General features: G+C 36.8%; 1 protein-coding gene across 1 annotated transcript; it reads left to right on the forward strand.

Moving 5' to 3' along the window:
• The first annotated feature begins 4,481 nt into the window (after positions 1 to 4,481).
• On the forward strand, positions 4,482 to 12,272 carry LOC133731972 (protein argonaute 4-like). The gene is made up of 24 exons (XM_062159423.1): positions 4,482 to 4,607; positions 4,864 to 4,896; positions 5,892 to 6,209; positions 6,313 to 6,518; positions 6,613 to 6,837; positions 6,938 to 7,074; positions 7,158 to 7,255; positions 7,342 to 7,439; positions 7,539 to 7,704; positions 7,833 to 7,949; positions 8,027 to 8,134; positions 8,215 to 8,277; positions 8,359 to 8,472; positions 8,560 to 8,725; positions 8,800 to 8,912; positions 9,015 to 9,152; positions 9,315 to 9,445; positions 9,618 to 9,683; positions 10,430 to 10,493; positions 10,572 to 10,683; positions 10,763 to 10,836; positions 11,407 to 11,501; positions 11,595 to 11,626; positions 11,741 to 12,272. The coding sequence occupies exons 3-24, from the start codon at positions 5,895 to 5,897 to the stop codon at positions 11,914 to 11,916; spliced, it is 2,814 nt and encodes a 937-aa protein (XP_062015407.1). The 5' UTR covers positions 4,482 to 4,607; positions 4,864 to 4,896; positions 5,892 to 5,894; the 3' UTR covers positions 11,917 to 12,272.
• The last annotated feature ends 401 nt before the right edge of the window (positions 12,273 to 12,673 follow it).

Genomic DNA, 12,673 nt, shown 5'->3' on the forward strand with positions numbered 1-12,673 from the left:
TAATCCAAGACAACCCATGTTCACTTGGTTGCAGAAAAGCATACAAACGTCACAGAAATGTCTATAGAGCACTATATATATATAAACCAAAACCAAAATCGATTGGAAAGCAGCAATTAATTTTCGAACACATCCTGAGATTTATATGCTTATCTCAATCCATGATTCAAAATCAAGATACCCACTTTCGAATGGCCCTTAGAGAGAAAATTAGTGCATAAAGATGATTGATATCTTTGAATATAAAAACATGGGGGTATCAATAGATTGATATCTTCTTATCTTACTGTTGTTAGCTGCAAATATATAACAAAATATTGTTTTGAGCAAAATGCCATTGAAACCAGAAACAAAATGAAAGCACTAACGAAAATAAATTAGGTTTCCAAATCAAATAGACACCGACTGCAAAGCAAACAAAAGAAAGTTAGGGAAAGCAAATAGAGCGACATCAAGAGTTCGGTTTTTCTGCTTCTCTTTGCTGTAAAACACAGTAATGAATCAATACATAGCTAATACCATCATCGATCATCTTTCCTAAGTAAGAAAAATGCACACAATAGAAAATAATAAGCTCTACAAAGTGAACTTACAGTCGTATAGAGAGTCTGAGACTGAGCGATCAAGATGAGTAGAGTAGACAAGTATAGAACACTGACAGCTAATTAATAGGGGTTTTTCATTCTGCACCGGTGATTATGCAAGCAAATCAAATCCAAATCCAAATTCAAAATTTAAGATAATCAGAAAGTAGATACAAAAGAAAAACAAAAACAAAAACCTTGGCGGCCTTGGTGAGACGATCGCCGCTCTCGCCGACGGAGATGTTGAGGACGAGCTTCTGGACCTTGATTTCCCTCATGGGGTTCTCCGACGCCTGCAATTAGAGCTTTACAGAAGAAACAGATTGTTAGATTACGAAATCAACAGAGGCTTGTTCAGATTCGGAACAAGAGAAACAGAAACAAGGGAAGAGAGAGAGAGAGAGAGAGAGAGAGAGAATGACCAGTCTTCGAGCTTGCAGGGGTACAAGGAGAAGTAGCCGTCGGTGAAGGGAGAGAGAGAGAGAGAGAGATTGATTGTGCTTACAATCGAGCTTGAGAGAGTTGAAGGGAATGGAGGTGCCCAAGATGGCTAGCTCCGAGGCGGAGGAGGAAGACGAGGAGGTCGGGTGAAAATGAGTTAGGGTTTGGGAATGACTCAAAGTCAATGCAAGTCGTGTGAGAAAAATAACTAAGTGTGGGGGGAATGAAATTTTAAGTCCCGCGTTTCTCAAATTTTTCAACTTAGTCCCTCCGCGTTTTTGTAAATTTTCCGTACGAAACTTTTCTCATCGGTTTATTTGGTGACTGATGTCCATAATAACAATAGAAATCGGTTTCTTCACAAACTGATGTTAAAATGTTTTTTAACATCAGGTGCAATCCTGACCGATTTAATAGTAGTGATGTCTAATGACATTATTCTAGTAGTGTAAAGCAGGTCTGGCCGGCTGGATGGTGAGTCGCGGTGATCAGGCCCGGGTGGGCAGATCAAATGGTTGGGTGCGGAGAGCAAATTGCTCTTGGCTGGGTGCTGAGAGCAATTGGCTAGGTGAGGCCGGTCTGTGGAAGGGCGCGGAGGCTGGGCTGTGCGCGCGGAGAGATGGTCTAGGGTGGAGGCTGCTGCACGAATTTTTTTTTTTGTTTGCCGGCAGAAAAGAAGAAAAACTTTTTATTCTTGAGGGTTTTGGTTTTTTTTCTTGGCTATTGGCTCTGAGCGTGCTGATAACGTGTTAAAGTAAAATGACAATTGGAATTGGTCTACTTATTTCATTTCATAGTCCCTTTATATAGGGATAGAATTACAACGGAAATATGAATTACATTAAATACATTGAATACTGATTGATCTATAATTGTGCTGATTGATGGTAATCGTTGATTCATTGATTCCCTCTCCGTCAGTTGCTTTGACGAAGGCACATAATCTGTTTTTCCTTTAACATGAGGGTATTTATAGCAGTTTTTAGGGGGATTTAAGAAAAAATTTGTTGAAAAAATAAAATAAAAAATTAGCTGGCGTTCGGTAACGTTTTCATACATGTATTTTCATTTTAGAATAATGAAAATAGGGTGAAAATGCGTTCAGCGACTTATTTCTGAAAATGTAAAAAATAAAAATATAAAATATTTTCAATTTTTACTTGTAGAAACTGAAAACAACAACTTGATTTTTTACTTTTCCTTCTCCTAGTTTAGAAAATACTAGTCTTGCCCACATATGCTATGCATATGTAAAAAAGATTTTTTGTTTTAAAGTTTCTTTTTGTAATATTTATTATGTCTTGGTAATTATTGAAGTTAGAAAAATATGGGGAGTTGTCTGCAGATGAGGGTAGTAGGAAGTTATCTGCATAATAGGGAAGTGGGAAGTTAGTGGGAACATTTTTTTTTCTTTTAACTGTTTACCAGTATTTTATTATTTACTATAGTACCCTTCAAATATTAGAAATTATTTAAAAATAATATATGGTGTGGGGGTCTTTGTGTATTTTCACGTCCACTTTGGCTAACAAAACGGGTTCTCTTAATAATAGTATAGATGAAGTATATTTTTTTGCATAAACTATCAAATACATTTTCAAATTTGAAAAATACAATCTCCTTTTCTCATCTTTGTGTTTAAAAATGATTTAAAATAAAATATTTTTAACATCATTACCAAACAAGATCTAAGTTTCTGTTCAAAAATTATATAGCCATTGTGTTAGATTTTCGAAAAAAAATCCAATGATTTGAACATGAAAGAAAACTAAATTTTTAGGTTTTGATTTTTATGAGTCGTCCAATATGTAGATAACTAGATGCCAAACACACCCTATGGGTGTGGATAACTACGTAGGCAGTTATTTCAAAAAATGTGGAGAAAACTGCTCCACTTTTTTTGTTTTTATTTTTTGTTAAATTTCTTTATATTTTATTTTATTTTGTGAATTGGCCTTTTTGTCATTCTCGAATATTTCAGTTCAAAGGTTTTTTAATATTTGAGGGATAATTTGGTAAAATATTTCTGTTTTGGTTAACAAGCTCTCTTCTGTTAATAATAGTATAGATAAATATATTTGAGCAATCCAATAAAGTACCATTGAATTTATTTTATGCACAAAATAAAAAATCAATGACGTGCATTGGGCTGTTGTGTTCGCTATAAGACAAGGGAGGGCAGCACACGCGTCAAACTTAAGAAAAAATAGTTGTTGACAACACAACCACTTATTAGAATTGTGCAATTAGCTAGGCAAAAAATGACCTCTCAATTTGGTTGGGTAAGTGGGACTCATGTCATATCCTTATATAATTGAGCGTTATTGTAATAATCTTTTTATCTCAATGACCAATAGACAATCTATGCCCATGAAATAGTCTAGCGCTGCATACGCTTTTAGGGCCAACATGGACAATACATTTCCTTGACAATCCTAAGGATAACAATGTGGGGGGATATATCTATATATATATATATATATATATATATATTTTGATTTTGTTGTAATTGGACTGAGAATGCAACAAGTTGCACACAAAAATGACACTATATTGTTGAGACGTAAAAATAACAAAAGTTTAACAATAATTATCAAAATAGAGAAATAAAAATAACACGAACTTCTCTTCAATTAATGGTTATTAAAATTGTTGTTTGCTATCAAATTTTTTTTTCAAATTATGTTCTTTCAAATTCAAATATCATTTCGAATAATGTTTTTAACTTGCAAAAAAACCGTTAATATTTAACTCAATCAAACAAACGTGATTATTGCTCTTATAGATATGATCTTTTAAAATTGTAATTGATATCCATGGTGGAGCTTCTCTGGGTGAAAACAAGAACTGAGAAACAAATGGAAGACCGCATTGCTCATTTGAGGGAAAAATCTCTAACATTCATTAGCCATCCATTTGTCCTCGTCCTCGTAACGGTGGTTGAGATTAATTATTTGCCAAAAGAATATTTATTATTTATTAAGTTTATTGGTATTGTTCACAAAAAACGGAAGTAAAACAGGGAAACTTAAGGTCACCGAAACTGTGACCGTAAATCGTCACAGTCGCATCCCACTCCGAGATTCGAATTTTGAACTCGTTTAGTGACAGTGACCCACGCCGGTCCCCCACAACCAACAAATCTCATCCTTTCACGAGCTCCGCAATTTACCATACTACCCATTTCCAAGACCTTCTCATTGGAGACTTGGTAGTAATTCCAGAGTTTGGCGGGTGGCAAAACCGTCAAGAAGTAAGAACAAGACACGTACCTCGTATGACATAACAGCTCTGACCGCATTAAGGCGTGGGCTTCGGTAAAGTAGTTAATGCTGTGAGGTTGAATGAACAGTAACCGTCCATCATGTCTCCCGAAGATTGAACGGCCAGATCTGCCTAACCGGAGGGAATGAACAGTATCGAACCGCAGAGAAGAGTAGGCGAAACTTTGGACTTAACGAAAGAGAGACCCAGTATATAAAACCCAACTCGGTCGTGGCCGTGGTTAAAAAGAGAGTTGACGCCCAACCAAACCCAAACTCACTCTCACTCCCAACAAACTCACGTTCTAGGGTTTTCCAGGTAAACCCTTTCTCCACTCTTGAGAGTTGAAATGTGCTTCTGTTTGGTCTTCTTTTTGGTCTAATTTCAAGGATTTTGGGTATTTCTGGCATATTTTTCTGGTTTCAGTTCGTGTTGGAAATCAAAACCCTTTTTTGATTATTTTCTGTATAACTGTTTTAGATTTGAAAGGGGTTTTCTTGGTTTTCATAGATGCAATGCAGTTCCTTTTTGGATTGGTTCTTGCGCTTATGATCGATCTCTGTTTGTTTTGCAGGGTTTGCGGAAGCGGGTTTCTTGTGCTTTTAAGGTAGTATTTTTTTTTTTTTTACTTGCATGTGCCATTTTTGGTCTTGTCGTGCTTGGAAATAACATCTCTGGGCTCCTCCTCTGCATGTGGGTTGTTCTTGCTTGTTTTTGTTTTCTTGGTATTCTAAACATTTATGGGTTTTCATGGAAATGCAACTACTTTTTTTGTATGAGTTTGTTTTTTCTTTTGGCAAGATTACATTTTAGACTTTTAAACGTAGCGATTTTTGCAAATCCATGGTCAAGTCTTTTTACTTTTTCAGTTTTTTCTTGTTGTGTGCTCTGTATGAACGATATCCTTGAAACTTGTAACTGTTTTTTCTTTTCTCTATTTGCAACACTTTCTATTTGTAACTCATAAAAAATTGTTTGTAACTTTTTTATAAGGTCAAAAATTTAGTTTTAGTCCCATGGTTTGGTCTTATGCATTTTTGCAAAGGAAAAGGTTTAACTTTTCATACCTCAGTTTATTTCTTGTTCTCAGCTAAGTACTCCTGTTGCATGTATGCAATTTCTTTTATTTTCTGCATCCTTGCATGTGGCTTATTGAATCTTTCACTACTTTTCTTATGTGTCTTCAGTGTGCATCTTTGACTTTCCGATGTGCTTCTTATGATGAGTGTAATTTGTTATTGTTTTTTAAGTAGGTGTTTAGTGGCAGTGTCCTGCTCTAGTTTTGTATCTCCACTTTTGGGAAGCAGTTCTGTTTTATTTGTAGATTATTTGGTCCGTTGTGGTTTTGATTTCTTCTGTAAAGCTTTTGCCGAGTTTGTGTTTTATCCCTCCATTCAGTTGTCTGGTTATTGCATGCTACCTCATTCACATATAAACAAGGTGCATTTTTAGCTGTTCTGGTGCTATACTTGGGAGTTCAGTTTGTTTTCCAAATTATCCTTTGTACTAGAAATGAAATTTTAATCATTCATGCTCTTTTTTTCCTAATGAAATTACCTTCTACTAATGTTTACCTTTTAATCTCTTTTGGTGCAATTTTAGGCTATGGATTCATTTGAGCCCGATGGAAATGGGGCAAATGGATCAAATGGAGAGAACGGGGCAAATGGAGAAAACGGGGCAAATGGAAACGGGGCAGAACATGCATTGCCACCCCCACCCCCTGTTATCCCACCAGATGTTGTTCCATTGCTTGCTCAAGCAGATATTACACCTGAACCTTTAAAGAAGAAGATTGTGCGCCTACCAATTGCTAGGCGAGGCCTTGGAACAAAAGGGCAAAAGATTCCTCTGCTGACTAATCACTTCAAAGTTAACGTCACTAATAATAACAAAGAAGATCACTTCTTCCATTATAGTGTATGTTCCCTATTTGCTTTCTTTGTAAACCTCGTACTTTTGGAATCATTTTGATGTAACTTTTGCAATTTGATTTTTCTCATCTTGTACCATATACATCTAGGTTTCCGTCATGTATGAAGATGGTCGTCCCCTTGACGGCAAGGGTGCTGGAAGAAGGATAATTGAGAGAGTCCACCAGACTTATATCGCTGAGTTAGGTGGAAAGGACTTTGCTTATGATGGGGAGAAGAGTCTGTTTACTGTTGGTTCGCTTCCACGCAACAAACTTGAATTTTCAGTTGTTCTGGAGGATACACCATCAAACAGGTATGAGGAAGGGTGTAATGGATTTATTATTACCTGCATGTTTTGCCTTTCTTCCTCTAAATTCTGGTATTCTCATTTTGTTTGTCTTATTTAGAAATAATGGAAATTGTAATGCCGATGGTGATGGGAGTCCTAATGAAAGTGATCGGAAGAGGCTACGGCGTCCAGGTCGTTCCAAAACGTTCAATGTTGAAATTAGCTATGCTGCAAAAATTCCCATGAAGGCAATTGGAGATGCTCTACGCGGTCAGGAGTCAGAAAACTCCCAAGAGGCTCTGAGAGTGCTGGATATCATATTAAGGCAACATGCATCTAAGCAGTGAGTGAAGTTTGTTCCAGTTTTCCACTTTATACCCATGGCGTTTTCGATAAATTATTCTTTGGTTTGAATTAAATCTGACAAAAACCTGGATATACAGAGGATGCCTCCTGGTTCGTCAATCTTTCTTCCATAATGATCCAAAAAGTTTTGTTGATGTTGGAGGAGGTGTTCTAGGGTGCAGAGGATTCCATTCAAGCTTCAGAACCACCCAGGGTGGCCTGTCGTTGAACATTGGTAATTAATGTAACTTTTTGTTTATTGTCTTTATTATCAAAACTCTCTGTTTCCTTCACCTATTCCGTTGTGTATGTGTGCAGATGTATCAACTACCATGATAATACAGCCTGGACCAGTTGTTGATTTTCTAATTTCCAACCAGAATGTTAGAGATCCCTTTTCACTTGACTGGACAAAGGTAACTACCATATCTGCCTATTTATAATAGGGTGTTATTATGCTAATGTACTCTCATGGATATCATCTGCTTGTCATCATGGACAGGCTAAGAGAACTCTGAAGAATTTGAGGGTTAAAACGAGCCCAACCAATCTGGAATACAAGATAACTGGATTGAGCGAGCGACCATGCAAAGAGCAAATGTATATTTCTTATAATCATCTGTTTTTCGTTTTCACTTTTTCCTTTCTGAAATCTGTGTCTTAACCTGCCCCATTGGTTATTCATTACTGTATATCCAGGTTTACCTTGAGAAACAAAAATGCAAAGGACGGGGAGGATGGAGAAATTGAAGTGACTGTTTATGACTATTTTGTTAATCATCGCAATATACAGTTGCGTTATTCTGGCGATCTGCCCTGCATTAATGTTGGGAAGCCAAAGCGTCCTACTTACATTCCCCTTGAGGTAAAATGATGAGTCTTGTTCTTGCTAGTTTTTATTTTTATGTTTTTATTTATTTTATTATATTTTTATTGTAAATATGTGTTGTAATCTTGCTCATGTGATATTGTTTTTTGATATTTCTATTGTAGCTATGTGAATTGGTTTCGTTGCAACGGTATACAAAAGCACTTTCAACTCTTCAAAGATCTTCACTGGTGGAGAAGTCGAGGCAAAAGCCACAGGAGAGGATGAGCATTTTGTCTAATGTAGGTCTTCTTGCCTTCTCCTTTGACTGGTTTAATAGACATACTTGACTCTACAAGTCTCATGAGTACTAGTGCAGGCTTTGAAAATCAACAATTATGATGCTGAACCTATGCTACGTGCATGTGGTGTATCAATTGGTAATAGTTTCACTCAAGTAGATGGCCGTGTTTTGCCTGCTCCAAAGGTATGTGCTGTATTTACCAATTGCTACTTTTGTGTTCTGTAGTCTTCTTTTACTGATCTATTGTTTTGGTTCCCTAACAGTTAAAAGTTGGCAATGGGGATGATTTCTTCCCCAGAAATGGGCGGTGGAATTTCAACAATAAGGTGTTAATTCTTCCTGTCCCCCTTTTCCCTCTTTCTATCTTATTATCGTACATTTGATTAAATCTTCATTTTATATTGTAGAAACTCGTGAAGCCTACTAAGATAGAACGATGGGTTGTTGTTAACTTCTCCGCACGCTGTGATCTGAAAGCCCTTGTCCGTGATTTGATTAAATGTGGAGATATGAAGGGAATTGTAAGTATTGCAATGTCCCACATTGAAGTGTTTTGTGCTATCTAGTAATGTGCTGAACTTTCTTTCCTCTTTTTTTGCTTTTGGCAGGCCATAGACCCTCCATTTGATGTTTTTGAAGAGAATCCACAGTCTCGACGTGCCCCACCTCTGGTTAGGGTTGAGAGAATGTTTGAGGATATTCAATCCAAACTTCCTGGACAACCACAGTTCATTCTCTGTTTGCTTCCGGAGAGGAAAAATTCTGCTCTATATGGTTGGCTCGCTTATCCATACTATTATTGACTACGTTCTCTGCCCCTATTACCACTAATCTTATGATTTACCCAGGCCCATGGAAGCGGAAGAATCTGGCTGAGTATGGTATTGTCACACAGTGCATAGCTCCTACCAGGGTCAATGACCAATATCTTACAAATGTTCTGCTAAAAATTAATGCTAAGGTGATTTGTTGCTTTGGCTATGTCCTTTCTTGTTCCTAATTAGGATGATTTGTATATACTTTGTGTTATCGTACTCTGATCTGACCTCATGATTTCTTGCAGCTTGGTGGATTAAATTCCTTGTTGGCTGTTGAGTTTTCTCCTTCCATTCCTGTGGTTTCCAAGGCTCCTACCATCATCCTAGGGATGGATGTGTCGCATGGCTCTCCTGGCCAGTCGGACATACCATCAATAGCCGCGGTAAACTGCTTCTTCTAGTAATGTACATTAAACCATCAAATAGTGAATTGTACTTTCATTTGTACATTAAACCAATTTATTTAAACTGTGCCCGCACAGTACTTCTGATATAAAGGGAAAAGTTGTATATATTAAGAATATCTATGCAATTGCGAATAATAGGTAGTCAGCTCGAGGCACTGGCCACTCATTTCCCGCTATAGGGCATCTGTTCGAACTCAGTCTCCAAAGGTCGAAATGATTGATTCACTGTTCAAGCGTGTTTCTGATACAGAAGATGACGGCATTATGAGGTACAATGCCTCTCTCTCTCTCTCTCTCTGGGTGGAAGGAGATAGTTATTCGGTCATTTCTTTACATGGGAATGACACAGGATTTGTAGAATGACGTTCAAATCCTCTTCTCCTGGTACAATGAAAGTTGATTTTTTTTTTCTTATGTAAAATTTATTCTTCTCAATTTCAGAGAGCTGCTTTTGGACTTCTATACAAGTTCAAATAAGCGTAAACCGGATCAGATAATCATATTCAGGTATTTCAATTTTGCCAGATATATATGCATGTTAAGTATTACTTGAACTTTGGGGTCATTTCCTATTAAACACCATTTCTATTTGCACATGGGTGAATTACCTTTTTTATTGTTATTATTATTATTATTTATTTTATTTTATTTTTTTATTTTTTATTTTTTTATCATGTCCTTCAAATACATGTATAAAATGCTATAGTGGTGGTAGCTTCAAATCAGTTTTCTCTTTTTCCCTAATCTGCAACTGACCTTTTGGCCATATATAGACAGGACCACAATTGTTGAGTACATAGCTGCCACAATTGTTGAGTACATAGCTGACTGGTCAAAATTGTAAACCAATTTTTGAATAGTGCAACAGCTTTCTGATTTCCTTTTCCAACAAGTGGATTTTCAATTTGTCACGCTTTAATCATTTAGGTCAGACCCCAAAAAAAGAGGCTTTTTGGGAGTCACAGTTTGATATCTGAAATGTGGCTGGATTATCTGTAATACAATGGTATTTCAAATTTTCAGCGATGATGCTATGGTTAGCTATGGCAATGATAGCCTCTTTCGAATACTTTTACTTTCATAAGCTGCTTGAATTCCTTTACCATATTTTGAAATTGGTATTTACAATGTGATATAATGATTAGTTATTATTTACAATGTGATACAATAATAATTAGTTATTATTATTGATATATCATCTGTTCTTTTTTACACTGTAAGTCAGAATGCTGACTATTATGTATTGGATTTAGGGATGGTGTCAGCGAGTCTCAATTCAACCAAGTCTTGAACATTGAACTGGATCAAATCATTGAGGTTTTGTGAGCTGCCCATTTCTCTTCAATTTTGGGTTCAATTTGGAAATTGCCTCACCTAGTATTTGTCTTTTGTCAGGCGTGCAAGTTCCTTGACGAGAGTTGGTGCCCAAAATTTGTGGTGATTATCGCTCAGAAAAACCACCATACAAAATTCTTTCAGCCTCAGTCACCTGATAATGTTCCACCTGGTAGGGCAACACTAAATTCAAAACAAACACTTGACGTCCTTCGGCCTGTTCCATACTGATATTTTTATTGTCTTTGCAGGGACCATTATTGACAACAGAATTTGTCATCCAAAGAACAATGATTTTTATCTCTGTGCACAGGCCGGAATGATAGTGAGTATCAAAAATTGTGCTTTGTTTATGGCTCTATTTTTATTTTTTAAATAAAAGCTTATTATATTTTTATACAATTATGATATAGCTTGTAGCTAGATGTAGTTGGTTTATCCTAGCGAAGTATGCACCAAGGTTACAGCTGTGATTGATGCTCTCAAAAGTGATTGGTTGATTGTCAGATCTTTGTATCTTATTGCCTGGGACTGGGTTACTTATTTTTGTTAGGTATACTAGAGTCCTTATAGGGATTGTTGCATAAGATATCTTTTCAGTCATACACCACTGTTGCTCCTTTGTGTGTTTTGATGTTGCAACTAATTTTAGTTGTTCTGTGTTCCAACATTTTGTGAAAGCCAGGTCCACCCCTTATTACTAAAATCAGTCTTAATTTTAAAATGACCAGGTCTTAATCAGGATTTATACTTGTTGGGAAATTATTTGTATGCAAGCTCTGATACTTTGTTATGGTTTGTTTTGTTTTGTTTTTTTTTTTTCGGGTTTTATCTGCATCCTAAATAGTAGATACAAAGCATGTCTGACTTTGTTTTCTGTGTTGTTGTTTTCAAGGGTACCACGAGACCTACTCATTATCATGTTCTGTTGGACGACGTTGGGTTTTCAGCTGATGATCTGCAGGAACTAGTGCATTCTCTATCCTATGTGTAAGTTGCATGATTTGTTTGCTCAACTTAGTTGTAACCTGCAAATATTTATAAACAATAGCCCATCTAAAATCGAGTTTTCATGATTTATAGGTACCAGAGAAGTACCACTGCCATTTCTGTCGGTAAGTGCAATTGTAGAAACCCTCTTGATGTTTATGCTGTGATGCACATCAGTGATTGTTTGTTATGTTAGATTTCACCAAGTAAATTGTAGCCCTTAATATTTTTCTTTTCAGTTGCACCGATTTGCTATGCTCATCTCGCTGCCACTCAAATGAGTCAGTTTGTGAAATTTGAAGATGCATCTGAGACTTCCTCAAGCCATGGTGGGCTGACCTCTGCTGGAGCAGTGCCAGTCCCGCAGCTTCCCAGGCTGAAGGAGAACGTGGCCAATTCCATGTTTTTCTGCTGAGCTCTCTCTGCCTTATATAGCTGTTTATGTATATAGTTTCCTTTCTTAGCATCTGGTGTAGCCTCCCGCCATATAGGGGGTCGGTATCGGTAGTATTGGATATTGGTGTAGCCTCCCACCACGTAAGGGGCTTATATTTTGATGTCTGGTCTGGTACTATATTTTGATGTCTGGTCTGGTACTATATATGACAGACCGGCTTTTTGTATATGATCCTAGATGCTGGCTCTGACCTAGGATGTTGACTATCTAGCCTAACTTTTGGGAACATGATCTTCAATGTTGACTGTATGTATGTGCATGTAAACTTTTTGGATTATGACATCATACAGATGGTTGCTGTTGGCTTTTGTGTATATGTGCTAGTCTGTTTGATCCTTTGTGGTTTGTTTGGTCCGTTAACTTAGATTTAAAGTTGGCTTCTCTGCTCTTGCATGATTGTTTTGGTTGATGATTCAAGCCAGTGTGCCACTTGGTGGTTGCTTGCTGGCATCAGGTGGGAAGTTGGGAACAGGAAAAGCTGAAAAAAGATTTCTACACAACCCTTTGTTGTAAAACACAGCACATTTATCCTAGATTTGTTCATGCAATATGCCTACAAATTAAGTCCTTTATTTGGGGCATAAGAAGAAACTAGCAGCTTTATCGCATTACTTGCTTTAGGTGCTTACTAGATTACTAGTAACTAGGAGGAGAGTGAAATTTTTCTAGTAAGAAATGATTGTCCAAGTGGCAAGCATAGTGAGAATGATGATAA

Source organism: Rosa rugosa, chromosome 2, assembly GCF_958449725.1.
Source record: "Rosa rugosa chromosome 2, drRosRugo1.1, whole genome shotgun sequence".
Lineage (NCBI taxonomy): Eukaryota > Viridiplantae > Streptophyta > Magnoliopsida > Rosales > Rosaceae > Rosa > Rosa rugosa.